Source organism: Protopterus annectens, chromosome 14.part0, assembly GCF_019279795.1.
Source record: "Protopterus annectens isolate FY-2018-M chromosome 14.part0, PAN1.0, whole genome shotgun sequence".
NCBI classification, from domain to species: Eukaryota; Metazoa; Chordata; order Ceratodontiformes; family Protopteridae; genus Protopterus; species Protopterus annectens.
In genome coordinates this window covers 1,160,864,327-1,160,881,414 of record NC_056748.1, presented here as the reverse complement: position 1 = coordinate 1,160,881,414, position 17,088 = coordinate 1,160,864,327, and the positions used below count along the sequence as shown (strand labels likewise).

The following is a 17,088-nucleotide window of genomic DNA, read 5'->3' as shown; positions in this document are numbered from 1 at the left end:
CAATAAGACTCCCCACTGGCACAGCTATAGAGTTGAGTCATTAGCCAGGGTTCCAAGCCAAGTCCTCCAACACTCTCTCTGTCCACCCAGTGCTTCGTGTCCCTACCACACACACACACACACACACACCTGGGAAAGGCTGGCAAAGGTTTACTAGATATGCCCCCTTCTGCCCAGACTATAAAGTAGTTACCACTGCTGTATTCCCTCACCCTCTAGCCCTCCTTCAGGGGTCCATTCTCTATACAGTACCCCTTTGTTCCAGTATACAGAATCCCCTTTTCCTTGAGAATCAAGCACCTCCCTAACTACCTCCCTCAAGCCTTGTACTGCAGGGTCTGAGAGCTGAGTCTGTCTCAACTTTCTCTTTGTAACTCTTTCCAGCTCCCCTTCCACAGGAAGTCCGGTATCCCCTGACAGTGGTACCTCACTGTGACAGCCTGGTTACTACTACTCACCTCTGCCCTTGCAGTCATTCTGTCCATGGGACATCAGTGCCCACCAGCAGCTGTGGCTCACCTTCAGTGTCACTGCTACAGGGTAGCTCCCTCCCTGAAGAAGCCACATTACCAGTCCTAGCTTCAAGTTTGTGGTCTGTCTGGGTCCCCTCCAGACTACCAGACTCACATGCCTGTCTCCAAGCTTGACTGTGTGCCACTGCATGCACAAAAGGTACTGCATTATCAAAATCATTCCCTATCAGAACATCTGCAAGGATATCATCAAACACACCTACTTTCTTGCTTCCTTTTCCACCCTCCCAGTCAAGGTGAATCCTAGCCAAAGGTATTTGGAATGGGGTCCCCCCTAAAGCTCTGACTGGAGTAGACAGACCAAGTAAGTAGTGCTCCTCTTTAACCATTACAGGCTTCCCAATGGTTAGGTCAGAGGCTCTCTCTGTCTCTCTCTTAACAGTGGCATGTTTCCCATCTATTAAGATAGGATATAACCTCTTGTGGTAGTTTGGTACCCTTGCTGTCTCCAGACAACTTACCACTGGCATTCTGTTATTCCCACTTTTGTCACCCACTTTACCTCCATGGACATCTATATGCGTTAGGCCCCAACTGGTTATATTTAAAACATTTAACCCTTGATCCTGGCCATGTGCCTGAACTAGTGGCTTCCCCTGTTACTGGCAGACTCTACTGGAGTGGTTTAGGCTGCCCACCATGGGTTCCCTTATACCCATGTGCAGCACTGTGTATCCATTTCTTCTGCAGTGATGCCCTGCTTGCTAGGTATCGGTCTCCTTTTTCCCCAACTCATCTGTGGTGCTGCATTCCCTATCTGCCAATCAGATTTTCATTTCCTCAGGCAAAGTGCTAAGGGCTTGTTGCCTCACCAAAAGGTCTGTCAGCCCTTCAAAAGTGATGACCTGACACCCACTCACCCAACTATGAAAATAAGTGCATAACTCAGCAATATAATCACACACATTTTCATCTGCCTTGTGTCTATGCTCATGAAACTTTTTTTCTATAAGCTTTAGGTGTTAAAACATTAAAATAAACAATTTTAACTGTATTATAATTTAAGCCATCGATATCAGACAATTTAGAAACAGCAGTTACAGCTTTACCATGGAGTAAGGGGGTCAGGAACCATACCCAGAACCCTTGGTCAGCATTATGCTGTTTAAATACCCTTTCCAACATATGAATAAAACTATCAAAATTATCACCCTCTGTAAACTGTGGAAGAAATTTACTGAACTTTACTGCTTCTGTAGTTCGGTTTCTCTCTTCGCAATTACTTCAACGACTCTGGCTAAGAGTCAACATTTCCTTTTCAAGTTGCTTTTGCCTCTCATTCCTCAGCTTCCAAATGTCTCAGTCTCTCCGCTGAATCTAATTCCATCTGTTTGGCCTCCAGTTTGAGTCTCTAACTCCAGATGGATTTTTAAGTCCTCTCAGGAAAAGTTGAACTGTCCATTTTCTGAGAGTTGTACATCCCAAAGGCCAGTCTGGTTGTCTTCCTGGTTGCTGGTCTATGATGCAGCTGTGACTACGGCTGCAATCATTTCCCCTTTAGTCAGGTTGGCATGCAACAGTCCTTTGGTTTAGCACATCTCAGCCAACTGGCTGCTTGTTAGCTTGCCATAATCCTCTGCTGACATCCTTGCCTGCTCTCCCTGACTAAATACACTAACAAAAAAATAAAACATTATGATATGAAACTCTGAAAGCCTACCACATGGCTGCTTGAGAGTACAAACACCTTCTTTAGTGACCACTGTTTACAGGCTACAGGAGTTTAATATCCACAATACTAAATCCCAATATGTGATGCGGTGATCCCACCACTACCAACCAATAAAAATGTGATGTGGATATCCCACCACTGCTAACCAATAAATATGTGACAAACCACCACTGGACCAGTAGTCAAGGAGCCTCAATCCTCACCAATGGCACCTGTGGGGGATGTTTCTCCCTCCCCAATAAGACTCTCCATTGGCAAAGCTATAGAGTTGAGTCTCTAGCCAGGGCTCCAAGCCAAGTCCTCCAATACTCTCTCTGTCCAACCAGTGTTCGTGTACCTGCCCAAGTAGCTAACACACACAATCTGCCTAAGAAAGGCTGTCACAGGTTTACTAGCTATGCCCTCTTCTGCCCAGACTATAAAGTAGTTACCACTGTCACCAGAACCCCTCGCCAGCTATTTTAAGGCTCTTCCAAGGGTACCCAATATTCTTTCTGAATGAAATTAATATTAATACTAATGGTGATTTGACCAAGAGTAAGATAATTACGAGTGGCCCACACATTGTTACCAAATGAATATGCAAGTACTCCCAAAATTTTAATATCTCTGCAAAGATCAGCCATAAAAAAAGGTTTAAATAAATATAATAATAAAAGTTAAGATAATACTAAATACCAGTTCACAGTGACAGAGTTCAAAACACAGGAAATATTTAAAATAACATTGCAGGACAGGCTCTGATAAATAGAGAAACAAAATCTAAACTAAGCTTCACTATATTCCTGACTGAATCTAACAGTTATTATTCCCTTTTTACTTGATAGAGCAAGGCAGATGAAGTGGTAAATGGTTCTTCTTGTTGTCAGGCCCAAGACAGAATACAGAATGCTCACTCTCTCACAGAGAGACTTCTCAAAATAATTCCTAAAATATTACTGCTGGGATAGCTTGCAGAATGTCATCACTTCTTTTCATCTGACTTCTAGTTCCCATGCAGAATGACCACTTCTTTTCATTTGACTTCTAGTTCCCATGCAATACCTCCATTGCTGGAGGCTGGCAGGACTTGGCACTTACCTGTAAAAATACACATGCTAGAGCTTTTGCTCAGATCTTTAACAGGTGCTGGAAGTCATAAAACAATTGCATACCTCTGCACTTCCACAGAGTAATTAGTTTGCCCCAAAGGCAATACAGAAAGCTTCCTAGCACAGACTTTATGCCTCTGGTTGCCTTGAAACTTGTGAGATAGCATCTTTATGGCCTAGTCTATAAAGTGATTTAATTTCAGATATTTTTCTAAAGTTTGCTGGAATTAGGTTAACCCTCCAGTTTTTTCTGTTGAAACATATACACTCAGACAGTTAAAATAGTTCATTTACATTTCTGTTCTCTCCAGTAAGGCACACTGTGCAAACATTTCAAACACAAGCACTTTACAAATAACTTTTCAACATGTCTGTACAAATCAGTTTGATATACACATGACATACAGTTCTAACACAAACACAAATATCTTGTACAAATCAAATTGATATTCACAAATAACATATAATTATTTACAAAATTCCAGCTAGCTGTGCTGGCAGTACCTCCTTTTGTTACACTGGTGTCCATCAAAGTGGATATCAATGGCACTGAGGAGGAAGGCACCAAAAGAGACAACCTGGATGGCTCTGACATCAACATCTGAGCAGAAATCTCTAATGCTCTGACTGACACTGAGAACTGCATCAGAAGAACTGGAACCAGACAGGGTGCCAACGAACTGGTGTATACAGCCTAGCACCAAGACTCCATCAACTTGACAGCCTTGGTGTCCAGTGAGATAGATGCAGTGATACTGGCAAAGAAGCCTCCAAGCCAAATGGTGCTGACCTTACAGGCTCCAGGCAACACATCAGCTGAAACTGGGACTGGGAAAGGAAAATGAAGATGGGAAAGCAGGCAAATTCAATCCACCCTAGAGACAGATGGGAACTGGATGGTAGCCATTTCAATCTGAGACTTCAAGAAGGCTCCCATCATCCTGTCATGATCGATTTAGATGTGGTATGGAAGGACCTGGTAGACCTAAGTGATGAGGCTAAACAAGGGTAAAAAAAAAGAAATTTTGACAGATCTCAGTGGAATGCCCACTGGGAACATTCTTAGAAGACCTGTCAGGTGTTACAATTGTCCCCCTGTTGGAGATGCCAGACACTACAAAGGAAGAAAATCCACAGATAGTACAGTATGTTATTGTGAAGGATATGACACCCAGGTCCATGGCATTTCTTTTTCTTTCTTTCCTCCTTTCTCTTTTTATGTATCTGATCTATGCTTATCGATATCCTTATCCCTCTCTTTGTGTTATGGTGGGAGGGAAGCAATCCTTTTAGTATCAATTTATTTTTGCATTCCGGGAAGGAATGTGGACTAAAGCCTTTGAATATATCACAAGCTACTGAGAGGTGTTCTGGCCCTAGACAAACCACACAACAATTCTAGGTATCTTGAGGTGTTATCTTGTGGCCACATTTGTTATAATGAGAAAAATTACTATACTTAGTAACTTAGTATCAAAGGCAAAAAACAAAACAGTGTTACAGCAAATAAAAAATAACCATGAAGTAAATGGTAGCTCATTGAAAAATACAATTCAAAATGGAAAAGCTTCTCAATTTAGCAATAAACAGCAGTATATGTCCACTAAACTATCAAAATAAACTTAAGGGAAATATTGGAGAAATGACTAGGACCAGACTCCCACTGAGCACAGAAGGAGCCAAGGAAAAATTATCCAAGTTTATTTTTATTAAAGAATAGGAAACTGTAGATGAATTAAAAAGATGATGAGAACTGTAAGCAGACTAGGTAACTAGCTAGAAAGTAGAATTTCTGAAGAACCTAGTGGACTGCTGTAGATCATCTTCTGAGAGTCATACAAATTCTGAAGCAGTCTTGGGGGGACTGATGCCCTGTGGGAGCAAGAAAGGAGCATAAGATTTGAATGGTTGAGAGAACTGTTGCAAGGGGGTCTAAATTCCATCACTTGAACTGGATGGCTGGGATGAAACGGGATCTGTTTTACATCAAGCAGTGGTGATGGGTAGGCTTTAACAAACTTGACCCATTTATGTCAGTTTTATAATGTCAGCTGCAAAAGAAGAAGAAAGAAATGGTTTGCTTTGCCACTTTCATATGACTTATTTGACAGGCTAATGCACATGTATGGAGACTCACACTGCTACACTGGAGCAACTACAGTGTGAAACCTGTGTTTATCTAACTTTATTTCAGGAGTAAGCATATAATTCCAACAAAAATGTCAAGGGCGAATACAACCAACATCCAGTCATACAACTGTACTCGCAAGCAGTAATTTTAAATATGGACGAATTCAGGAGTCAGCACAGCATTCATGGTATTCAGACTGCAACTCATTTCTTTTACTATGAAGGCATCTAAACACTGCACTTAACACCATCAACTGTTTTCTTTCTTTCTTTTTTTTTGATTCACTGAGATCATAAGACAACAGTGGAATTCTCGGGTTAATTACACACACATTATTTTTCATTTATTTGTTCTGATACTTTGCTGTACTGAAACCCAGCATGTAAAAATGCACATTAAAACCTCAAATGTGTAAAACTCACTTATTTCACAGTTTATTTAAAATAATGATAAAAAATGAGAGTTCTGTATTTCAGATGGCAAGATGCATCTTGAATGAACACAAATTTGTACATACAGTAATTCTTTATCAGCTACCTCAGTCCTGCTGGGAAATACTTTGCTTACGCCAGGCAACTGTATTAGTTTGTTAAGGGTGATTCATAATATTTGTAGAACAAACAGCATCACAGACATCAGGCTTAAGACTGACAATATGAAACAACTTGCAGCACCTCGCAAATTAGAATTCTGTCATTTTTTTGTGCAGTTCTCCTTTTCTCTGGTTTTGCTGGATTGTAGCTTCCTGTGTTTTCAGCAAACTCAGCTGCTTCTGGGCATGCGTAAGCTTTTGTTCAAGGTGGCTAGTCATGGCCTTGTCCCTGGGAGGGAGAAAAATAAAGTATTAAGAAAATGTAACCTGCGTCCAAAAGTTTATCACCTCGAGAAGGAAAATAGTTATAGCTAATGCCATACATACAACTCCTAAATGTCAGAGATCTTTATGAAATAGTGCTCTGAACTAGTGATCTGGTGAAATCTAGTCAGTGTGTGTAACTCACTGCCTTATAACAATTTCGGTTCTACTGCTTGATCCAGAGCCAAATTCTGCAAACCCTAACGTAATAAATTCTTTATGCAGATAATCAGGAATTAGTGTGTTCAGACCATTCTGAAGATACCACTGAAACAGCTCCCATTCTCTGAATCTCCATAGTTTACATCCAGTTTGCCCAAAACGATCTACTAGTAAACTTCACTAAAACACTGGGAAGAAGCCAGTGAGAAACAAATGGTGTTAAAGAAAATAAGTACAAATATAGTAAAAATAAAGAGCTTTAATGACCAACTGAGCGCTTTCAAAAAGTGCTCACTTGGTCATTAAAGCTTTTTACTACGTTTGAAGTGAATGGGCGTGCCTTACTAAAAGTTGGGTGTCGGGCTGGCAACCCGGCACTGTAAAATCCACTGCCAATCATGAGCGGACCGGAGCTCCGCTGTTGCGACCCCTAACCGGGAAAAGCCGACAGACTTTTACTATGTTTGAAGTTCATTTGTTTTATTGAAACCTCAGCCGTTTTTGATGCCATTTTCTATAGTTTTCACTAAACTTTTAACAATCTCATTTGCTACTACACACAGGCTAGAAATTGCTCTCTATGACCTATGTCAATGATGCTCCTCAGAATGGTGAGGCTGACTTAATGAAAAGTTTAGACAACTGGTCTTGTAAATGCAGCCCTTCCCCCATCTCTCAAGTGACAAACTGACACAGTTCTTGAGTAAGATCCCTGAATGATCAATAATCTGTAGCTGGCTAATTAAGGAGGCTAGAACAACAGTGAGAAAAGGTACATTAGTGTTTATGATGGAATTTGACTTTCCTTTTAATATAACTAATTTGTTCACTAAGATTCAATGTCCAACTGTCAGTCTCTAAAAATGGATTACCACTGAACAACACTGAAGAGTATAAGGTTAGTACAGACTGAAGAGAGGGCAAAACCTCTGTGCTACAATCAACACATGCATTTAATCTATCAACTTCTGCTTGACAGGGACTTACTTTTACACTGGCCACTCACAGTCAAGTCATTTGACATTTCAGTTCATCAATCAGACTTCTAACATTGTCATGTTAGACTAGGAGTTAATATACAATAAATTGCTGTGAGGGGCTTCACTCTCCAAATTATGTTTTCTGTTATACTTTTAAGTTCTAACAATTTATTCTTACTTTGGTAACCTAATTTCACAAACTTTTGAGCTAGTAAACAAAGTCAGTGATAACTGCAAGTTAAGACTGCTCTGTAACTAAATTGAACTTTGCAATGCTGACTATAATAAAGTCTGAGGTAAATGGCGAGTACCCTTGTTGAGTATGCAAACTCTTCTACAGGACACTGACATTGCATGCAGCTTCCCCTTGTATTTTACAACTCTTATTAGCTTTTTTTCTTTGCTTAAAGCAGCAAAGATGTTTTTTTATGGTTCCTCAACCTATAACTCACTTCCATTCAGTACTAACCTGTTATCCACAAAGACATTTAATGCCATGCTAAAATAGAAAAAAGCAAACAAATTTGCTTAAGAGCATAATCAATGTAAGATACAAACTTGTACTGAGATATATACATTCATGGAAAGTATCTGGCAAAATAATTGTGTACTGCTGATCACTCACTGGGGTGGCATTGTCTATGCACTTAACTGTTTACATATATGCATTTACTTTACAAACACTATGGCTAGGAAAAAAGGCCATTTTGCTCTAGACCAATGAAGTGCTCAACAGAAATTCAATAAACAAAGTATCACTGCTAAAGGAACACAGGAATTGCCAATATGGATAAGTAGATGTGCAGAGGAACTATTTACCTGAAGGAAAGGAAGAACCATCCGTGAGACTAAGCATCGGGATAACAATACAGCTATCTACAGGTACAGAAGAAATGTCAGCATACCTATCCATGGGGAGACAGGATGAAGCAGACCACCCATCCAAGCTCTAACAGGAAGTGTCAAACGTGCACAGGATGTGTCAGTGCATCCACCCACAAACACAAAAGAAGCAACAGTATTGCCCACCAGTGGAAACACAGGAAACATCATCAAACCTATCCAAAGAGACACTGTAGCGTCATCATAGCAAGGAAGTGTCACCAAATCTATCAGCAGGAACATACAGTTGTGTAAGAAAATTTACCACAACAAAAAAGATGTTCGAATGATCACTACTGCAGTAGTGTTCGCTAAATGGGTGAAATCCTGAAAAGGGCATAACAGCCAGCTTCCAAAGCTTCAGGGCAACTTTCATACATCCAAATGGCTAGTCATCTTCAACTGAGTTGACAAAAAAGACAGGTCTGGATGCAAAGTCCACCAGACTTTGCATCCAAAATAGAAAAAGAAACAAAAGCCCTCACAAGGACAATGTTAGGAAAATAAAACAAGGGTCTTAACCATGGCGGTAAAAAAATGACGGGTGGAGTGAAAGAACAGCTACTAGAGCAGCAATCATTTGAACATGTACTGCTACAGTAAGTTTACTTACACAACTGTACTATGTCCATCGTTATGATCACTGTTGCAGTAGCCTACGCTGTATGGGTAGACTACCACGCTTGTGGTGGTGGGGGTAACAAAAGATTATAGCCTGAAACAACTAGTCTGCTTTGAGCCAGGTTGTCCCTTCTTCTTTCACAAAAAATTCACAAGTGATCAGACATTCTGAAAGATTTTGTTCTGTCAAGATAGTACCAGAGTTATCTATGGACATCCAAGACATGAAGTATCCCTTCTCCTTCATTTTTAGGTTCTATAAATAAGATAAGGACATGGATAGATTAGCTTAAAGTAGACTCAGATACCACTTTATGCATAAAGGAAGGATTAGTTCTCAAAGACACCCTATCATTGTGGAAAATTAGAAACGGTTGACCCACCATAACAGCTTGCAACTCAGATACTCTTCTCACAGAAGTCAGAACAATCAGTAAAACTGTTTTTCATATTAAGAACCTCAGGTCAGCCAGGTTAACTGGTTCAAGTGGAGCAAATGATAGCTTCTGTAATGCAAAATTGAGATCCCATTGATTTTCTGGGAGACTTCTAATTTGAAATCCCTTTTCAGAAAAAAATTCACAAGACTGCACTGAAAGATGGGAATCCATGGGCAAACATGCTGAAATAACTGACAACTGAACATTGACTGAAGACAGGCTACAGGAAAGTAACTCCCACATATATTTTAAAACCAGAGAAACACTATCCCTGAATGAGTGCTCGTTCTTTTTTTTTTCTTTAAGAAATGAAACATCTTTATTAAATTATCATGTATGACATAGACAATCTTAAATGTATATAAATGAAAATAAACAACAGCGACACAATTTCAGTTGCAAATATTATACATTACAAACCATGCCAACACAACTTTAGCTGCAACCATACATCACTTTTAATATATTCAGTCACTGTTAGTTAACCATTGCACAGCTCATTCAGATCCTGCCTTTTTAAAACATCATTCCTTCTCTGTATGTCCTGATCCCACATTTCCAATATTTCCTATGTAATTTGTTCCTACCCTTTTCTAAAGATCCCCACTTCCAGTCGTTTTATCTCTGTTACTATCTTTGCTACTTCTAATACAGTTGATTTAGACTTCGATTTCCACTTTCTAGTAATTGTTTTTTGCCAGCCATCATAAGTAGACTCAGCAAGGTTGTACTATGTCTAGGCAATTCCAATTCTGTATCATAGCTCAAAAAATCATTTCCCTAGTTACTCCAATTTGCTCACCCAGCATCTCCGACAAAGCAGTATGCGAGGAATCTTTAAAATCAGCTAACTCATTACACTCCCAGAAAATATGTTCCCATGTACCTCTTTCTTCCCCATCATACCTCCAACATTTGCTGTTTACCTAAGGAAAAATTCTTTGGAGTCTGCTTGGGGTATAAAATACCTATGTAAACATTTACAGGCAAAGGTATTAAATCTTCTACATGTTGTTGCATATTTGGGAGACATACACATACCCTTCCATTGTTTCTTTGTGAATTGCTTATCCAATCCTTCCTAACATCCTTTGATTGATTCTTATAGTTATCATGCAATATTTTATATGCTCTACCAATTATTCATTTCTTAAAGGCAACTTCTGTTCTAGGTTATACTAAAAACTCTACAAATACAGGTATTTCATTTAGGACCCTCCTATTTCTTTCTCTTTGCCTATACTCTGACAACAATCCTTGATATGGAAGGCAATCTCTAACCTGTGCTCCAAATAAGTTCTTGGTGACTTCCCATTCTATTATCTTTACCTCGCTAGTTATTTGCTCCCAATACCTTAGTTCCTTTGCAAGTTTTCTCCAATATATTCCCGCCCCCTCTTGCCTATTGTCTGTATTCCTAACTGCAGTCATCCCTATCAACAGAATCTCCTTTCTCCATTCCCGTCTTGACTTAGTTTTTAGAATACATTCTGCTACTTTATGAATATATTATTCTGTATGATTATTGTTGTTCTCCTTAAAGGTCAGCATCCAAAACCAGTCTCTCCCTGTTACTTGAGCTCCCCCCCCTTTTCATTATTATCTCTTTCCACTTTCAATTATTGTTTTCTGCTTGTGCTATGTAATGGAGCCTTAACTGTGTTGCTCTGAAATACCTGTTCAACTCGGATAATCCCAATCTGCCATGTTCTATTGGAAGAATAAGCTTATCCCACTTGACTCTTGCCACCTTCCCCTCCCAGATAAAATCCTTCAGCTCTTTATTAATTACCGTATATGCTCGCATATAAGCCGAATTTAGAACTATAAAATACAATACTGAAATCAGGGGGTCGGCTTATATGCGCATAAAACAAAATGAATGCACCAGTGGCAAGCCGTAACCAAGCTAGAGCTAGCGGTGAAGCCGACGTCATCGGTACACGGTCTGATTTCTTAGAAATAACATGCTCAAACAAAGGCAGTCGTAAAGGAATCCCCTTAAATCACATTATCTACCGATCACCTTGGCGTCACCGCTAGCCCCAGCCTTGGTTACGGATTGCCAGTGGTGTGCACACAAAGCTTGAAAGCTTTTGTACGCATGCATAGGCACGAAGAGGGAAAACAGAGGCAGCCAGTTGGTAGGCAGCACAGTGCGTGGGAAGGGGGACGAGGGTCGCGTGGCTTATAGGGGAATAGCAAAGTGTGCTGAACTTTGATAATTTTAGTTGTAAAATTATTTGTGCAATACACCATGCCTGTAGAAAAAAGAAAACGTATGTCCCATACTGCTGACTTCAAGCTAAAAGTGATAAAGGCCGCTGAAGAAACAAGCAACCTGGAGGCAGCAAGAAAGTTTGGTGTAGATGAAAGCAATGTCAGACGATGGAAAAAGGATACATCACTGGATATTGCACCTAAGGACAAACGTGCGAACAGGGGACCAAAACATGGACAGTATCCAGAAATGGAGAAGGAGATCTTCGAGTGGTTTGAAGCCCAGAGACAAAATGGATATGGAGTGTCTCGGCTAAGTGCAAGCCCTCAAGATTGCACAAGCCAAGAAATATGAAGGGTTCACTGCTTCCACAGGTTGGTGTACACGTTTTCTGAACAGACACTCTATAAGTTTGAGACAGAGAACGAAAATTGCACAAAAATTGCCATCACAATATGAACATAAACTTTTATTTTCAAAAGTATGTTATTGATCAAAGAAAGGCTGGTGACTTCCCTCTCTGCAGAATTGGCAACATGGATGAGACACCCATGTGCTTTGACATGCACAGCACAGTTACACTCAACAAAAAGGGTGAAAAAACTGCTGATCAAGACGACTGGGCATGAGAAGACTCATTTCACCATGGTATTGGCCTGTACTGCAGATGGGGGGAAATTACCTCCAATAGTAATATTCAAGAGAAAGACTCCCCCAAAGGATAAATTCCCCAGTGGTGTGATCATCCATCAACACCCAAAAGGATGGATGGATGAAGAAGGAGTGAAGAAATGGCTCGATCAAGTGTGGGTGAGGATAAACGGAGGCCTGTTGAAGAAACCTTCTCTGCTAGTCTGGGACCAATTCAAGGCCCATCTAACAGAGAAGGTAAAGAGGAAGCTCAAGGAGGAAAAGACAACTCAAGCGGTCATACCCAGAGGCTTGACTGGCATGCTGCAACCTCTGGATGTGAGCCTAAACAAGCCATTCAAGACAAAGATGAGAAACCTGTGGACATTATGGATGGCGGAAGGCAAAGCTGAGTTGACTGCTAAAGGCAATTTCAAGCGACCTTCCTTGCCTACAATTGTGTCGTGGGTGAAGACAGCATGGGATGAGATTCCTGCAGAAATGGTACAAAAGTCATTTCTGAAATGCAGCATCAGCAACAAATTAGATGGCACTGAAGACGACTACCTGTGGCAGGAGGAGACTCAGGAAACAGCTTCAGACAGCGAAGATGATGCAGAACCAGAGGATGCAGATGAGGTACTGTGGGATGATGACAATGTTCAGTACACAGAAGAGGAATGGAGAAAGCTGTTTGGGGAGTCTGACGATGAGGGTGATAGTGACAATGATTTTGAAGGTTTCTAATTATTTGTAAGAACACTATGGTAAATTATAAACAGAAATGTGATTGTGAATAAATAAAACACAACAAAAGAATTTTCGTCTTTATTCATATCAAAATGTATAATTTTTTCTAAATATATACTTCGTTAATCATCAGTTGTGAACAACTTATGAGCGGAGGTTCAGATATTATTATAGCAAACAATGTGGAAAGAGCAGAACACGTTTTTGTGTCATTCCAAAAGGCTTATATGCGGGTTTTTGCAAAAACTGGCCATTTTAAAGCAGTTTTAGGGGGTCGGCTTATATGCGATGTAGGCTTATATGCGAGTATATACGGTACTATCCATAACTTCTCCTCTGGTTGATGATAATATGCCTGACCTTTGTACAAGACTAAAATAACTAAAACATTTTAACTACTTGCATCTTACTATTGATATCCATATAACAGAGCTTCTCAGTTTTTGTATCATCTTTTGTTTAGTCTATTCCCACATATCCTTGGCTGCCACACCAATACCATTTTTAACCCATAATTCTAAATATTTCAATTTATCATGTCCCCTTAAGTATGGATATTGCTGAACCAATTTGTGTGTGTGGGGGTACATAATCTGGCATTATTGCTTTTGTTTTAGTTTCATTAATTTTGTATCTCGAAAATGTCCTGGTTCTTTTGTTGACACCATATAGAAAGCCTTTTCTATTTGCTAATTTATGACTTTCTAACAGCAGGCTTTCTTATCTCCATTAATACTTGCTGCACATCCTCAAAAAGTAGGTTGCAGTTGTTTGGGGCTGGGATTTAGCAAAAAAAAAAAAAAACTCTGACCTTGTGTGAGTAAACCCAGTCTGTGAGGAAGATTGTGGTAATTGTGCCTAGTCAAATCCAAAGGAAGGGGCAACCATTTTTGCCTGGGCCAGAAGGGAGTCACTCCAATGATCTTAGGAGATTCCTTCTGAATCTTCAGAAGTGCCCTGGATATCAGTAAAAAAGCATACAGGAATATTCCTGTCCAATGAAAGGTAAAGGCATCTGACATCCAGGCCTCTTATATGGAGCTGTGGAATAGAACTTTGTCAGTTGTTTTGACAGGAAGCAAAAAGGTCTACCTGAGGAGTTCCCCTCAGTTGGAACCACTGACTTGATTTCCATTTGTGAGGATCTGCCCTGGTACTGCACCAGCTTGTCTGCCACGCAGTTTTGCTCTGATGGAATAAAAGATGCCTGTATAGTGAGACTGTGCTGAACAGCTTTATATCCCGTACTAACAAGGCTAGTCTGTATGAGAGTAAAATCTGGGTTCCACTTGCCTTTTTTATATACCACATTACTGTGGTATTGTCTGTAAACACTTACAGGGTCCCAAGGAACCAAAGATTCAGTGAACTGAGGGCTTTTATAAGAGCTAGCATACAGGAGTAAATAGAAGAGTTTGGTTTGGTGGATGATAAAGAATTCCTTGGAAAGGAAGCAGCTCTTCCCACTGCCATTGATAGCCTAGGTGGATCACATTTAGTACCAGTCTGAAACAATCTGTGCCAAAGAAAGACATGGAGTTTCAGATTTTCAGAGAGTATTAAGGGACTACCAGAGTGAAGTGTTGTAGGAGGAGGGGGGACAATGTCCCTCAGATAGTCATTTCTGACTCATCTGACTTTCCTTTACACAGGAGGGCTTCTGTTTTCATTCTGGACCTCCTCCCAACCATTACTTTTCAAACATCTAACAGTCTAGCCTGTAATGTTCTACATACCAATTGTCATTATATGTCTGTGAACATTTACCTAGCTATATTCTTTTACAGTTAGTATAAATTTCAAGAAGTGAGCCTGACAGTTTAGACAGTCCCAAGTTTAGAATTCTTAAAAGTAAAGTTGCAGAAGCATAAACTTTTTCTCAAAGTTATCAAAAGCTTTCTTAACCTTATCAGGAGAGGGAACAGAATTAACAAAATATTTAAGCAGCAGCTGGATTCGCTAAAGCTACAGCTGATAGGTCAGGTCTGGGATTAGTGTATAAAAACTTAAAAGACTAAGGACCTTTTTGTAACCCATCTGCTTTTTTTATGGGCAGCAGGTTGATTATCAGGGAAATTGCAGCCCGTGACAAAAACATCCTCCAAAGCTGACTGGAGGGATAAGTGATGCTTCTCAAAATTTCATTTTTAAGAAATCATATTTTCTGAAGGACAGAGAATTCAGTTACTTTGCTCCACTGTGACGCCAACAATGGTGCTTGCTTCAAAGGAGAGATTAGCAGCAATAGTTAATAAAATAGGAAAGTAGCAGAAAAGCTAACTTTTTCATAAAAAAACGGTAAAAAGTATTTTAAACATTCTCCCCAATCCCAAAAATTAAAATAACCACAGTGCCTCCACAAAAAAAGTAATTTTCAACAACTTTTAACTATTTTATACCACAAAAGTAAAAAAGTACACTAAAGTTACGAGACAGTGAACCAAAACTTTTTCCTAGCCTTAAAAGTACTACTTTTTGAATACTTTTATTAAATTATCACCTAAGACACAAACATACATTAATATAAAAGAAAAGAAACAATATTAACATGTTTCCGGTTACATGCATTTTATAACACATATGTTCTTTTTTACAGCTAAAACCAGTCCAAAATTACATAAATTGCTCAATTCTGCATGTATTATTACCACAATTTCCATTTATTTCTATGTAATTTGATCATTTCCTTTTCAAAAGATCCCACTTCCAGTTCTTTTATTTTTATTACAATATTCAGTACTTCAGATACAATTGGGTTAGACTTTGATTTCCATTTTCTAGTAACTACCTTTTTGGTAACCACCAAAATTAAACATAGCATGGCCTTACTATGTCTAGGCAATTCAGATTATGTGTCCCAGATCAAAAGAATCATTTTCTTAGTTACATCTATTTGCTCACCCATTATTTCTTACGCAGTACTCTGTAGGGAATTTTTAAAAACTGCCACCTCACTACAATCCCAAAACATGTGCTCCAAGTTACCTCTTTCTTCCCTATCACACCTCCAACATTTGCCACCTACCTGAGGAAAAATGCTTTGGAGTCTACTTGGGATATAAAAATACGTATGAAGACACTTCCAAGCAAAAATCCTGCACTTTCTACATTTGTTGCATACTTGGGAGCCATACATACATCTTCCAATTGTTCCCTTGTCAATTGTTTATCCAATCTCTCTTCCCAGTCTTTTCTAACCTCCCCTGACTGATTCTTATACTTGCCATGCAATATTTTAGCTTCCCTGCCAATTATCCCTGTATTAACAGCAGCTTCTGTTTTAGATTCAACTAAAAACTCTACCACAGCAGGTCTTTTGCTTAGGATTCCCCTTATCCCTTTCTCTTTGCCTATACTCTGATATGAATCCCTGGCAGTCTGTAGTCTTGGTATCATTCCATTCTACTACCTTTCCCTCTTTAGTTATTTGCTCTCAAAACCTAAGTTCTTTTGCCACTTTTCTCCAGTAAATTCCAGCCCCCCCCCCCCAGCCTATTATCTGTTCCCCTACTTGGAGTAATCCCTATTGGCAAAATCTCCTTTCTCAGTTCTCATATTGGCTTAGTTCTTAGAATACTTTCTGTTACCTTATAAATATAAGATTCTCTATTGCTGTTATTCTCCTTAAGAATCTGCATTCACAATCCCACTCTCTCCTTATTTCTTTAATTTCTGCCTGCTTCATCATCGCCACCATCCCTTTATACTTTGAATTACAACTTTCTGCTTATGTAAATCAGCCTTAACTGTATAGCTGTAAAATATCCCTTTAAATCAGGTAATCCTAAACCACTTTATTTTATTGGAAGAATGAACTAATCCCACATAACCCTTGCCCTCTTCCCCTCCCAGATAAATTCCTTTAACTCTTCATTAATTATTTTTCACAACTTCCCCGTTGGTTGATAAAAATATGCCTGACCTGTATATAAAAAGTACAGTTGTGTACACACCATAAATGTAGATGTTTGAGTGTATTCACTGTAGCAGTCATCACATTTGGGTTATCCCTACCAGGGTAGCCCTTGGCCGGCCCGAATACCAGAGGCTTAGCATTTCTGCGTCGGATGCTGTCGCTTCAGGACTGACGTCAGGTCATCAGTAGTATAAAGTAAGGCA

General features: G+C 39.6%; 1 protein-coding gene across 2 annotated transcripts in view; it reads right to left on the bottom strand.

Moving 5' to 3' along the window:
* Nucleotides 1-5,744: 5,744 nt before the first annotated feature.
* ZGPAT (zinc finger CCCH-type and G-patch domain containing) overlaps nucleotides 5,745-17,088 on the bottom strand; it is a 1,297,382-nt gene continuing 1,286,038 nt past the window's right edge. Inside the window, exon 7 of one of the 2 annotated variants that reach the window (XM_044056972.1) lies at nucleotides 5,745-6,248. In XM_044056972.1, coding sequence (XP_043912907.1) covers nucleotides 6,110-6,248 — 139 coding nt within the window. In that variant the 3' untranslated portion in view covers nucleotides 5,745-6,109. The remainder of the gene's footprint in view (nucleotides 6,249-17,088) is intronic. The other variant, XM_044056973.1, reaches the window with a different exon arrangement.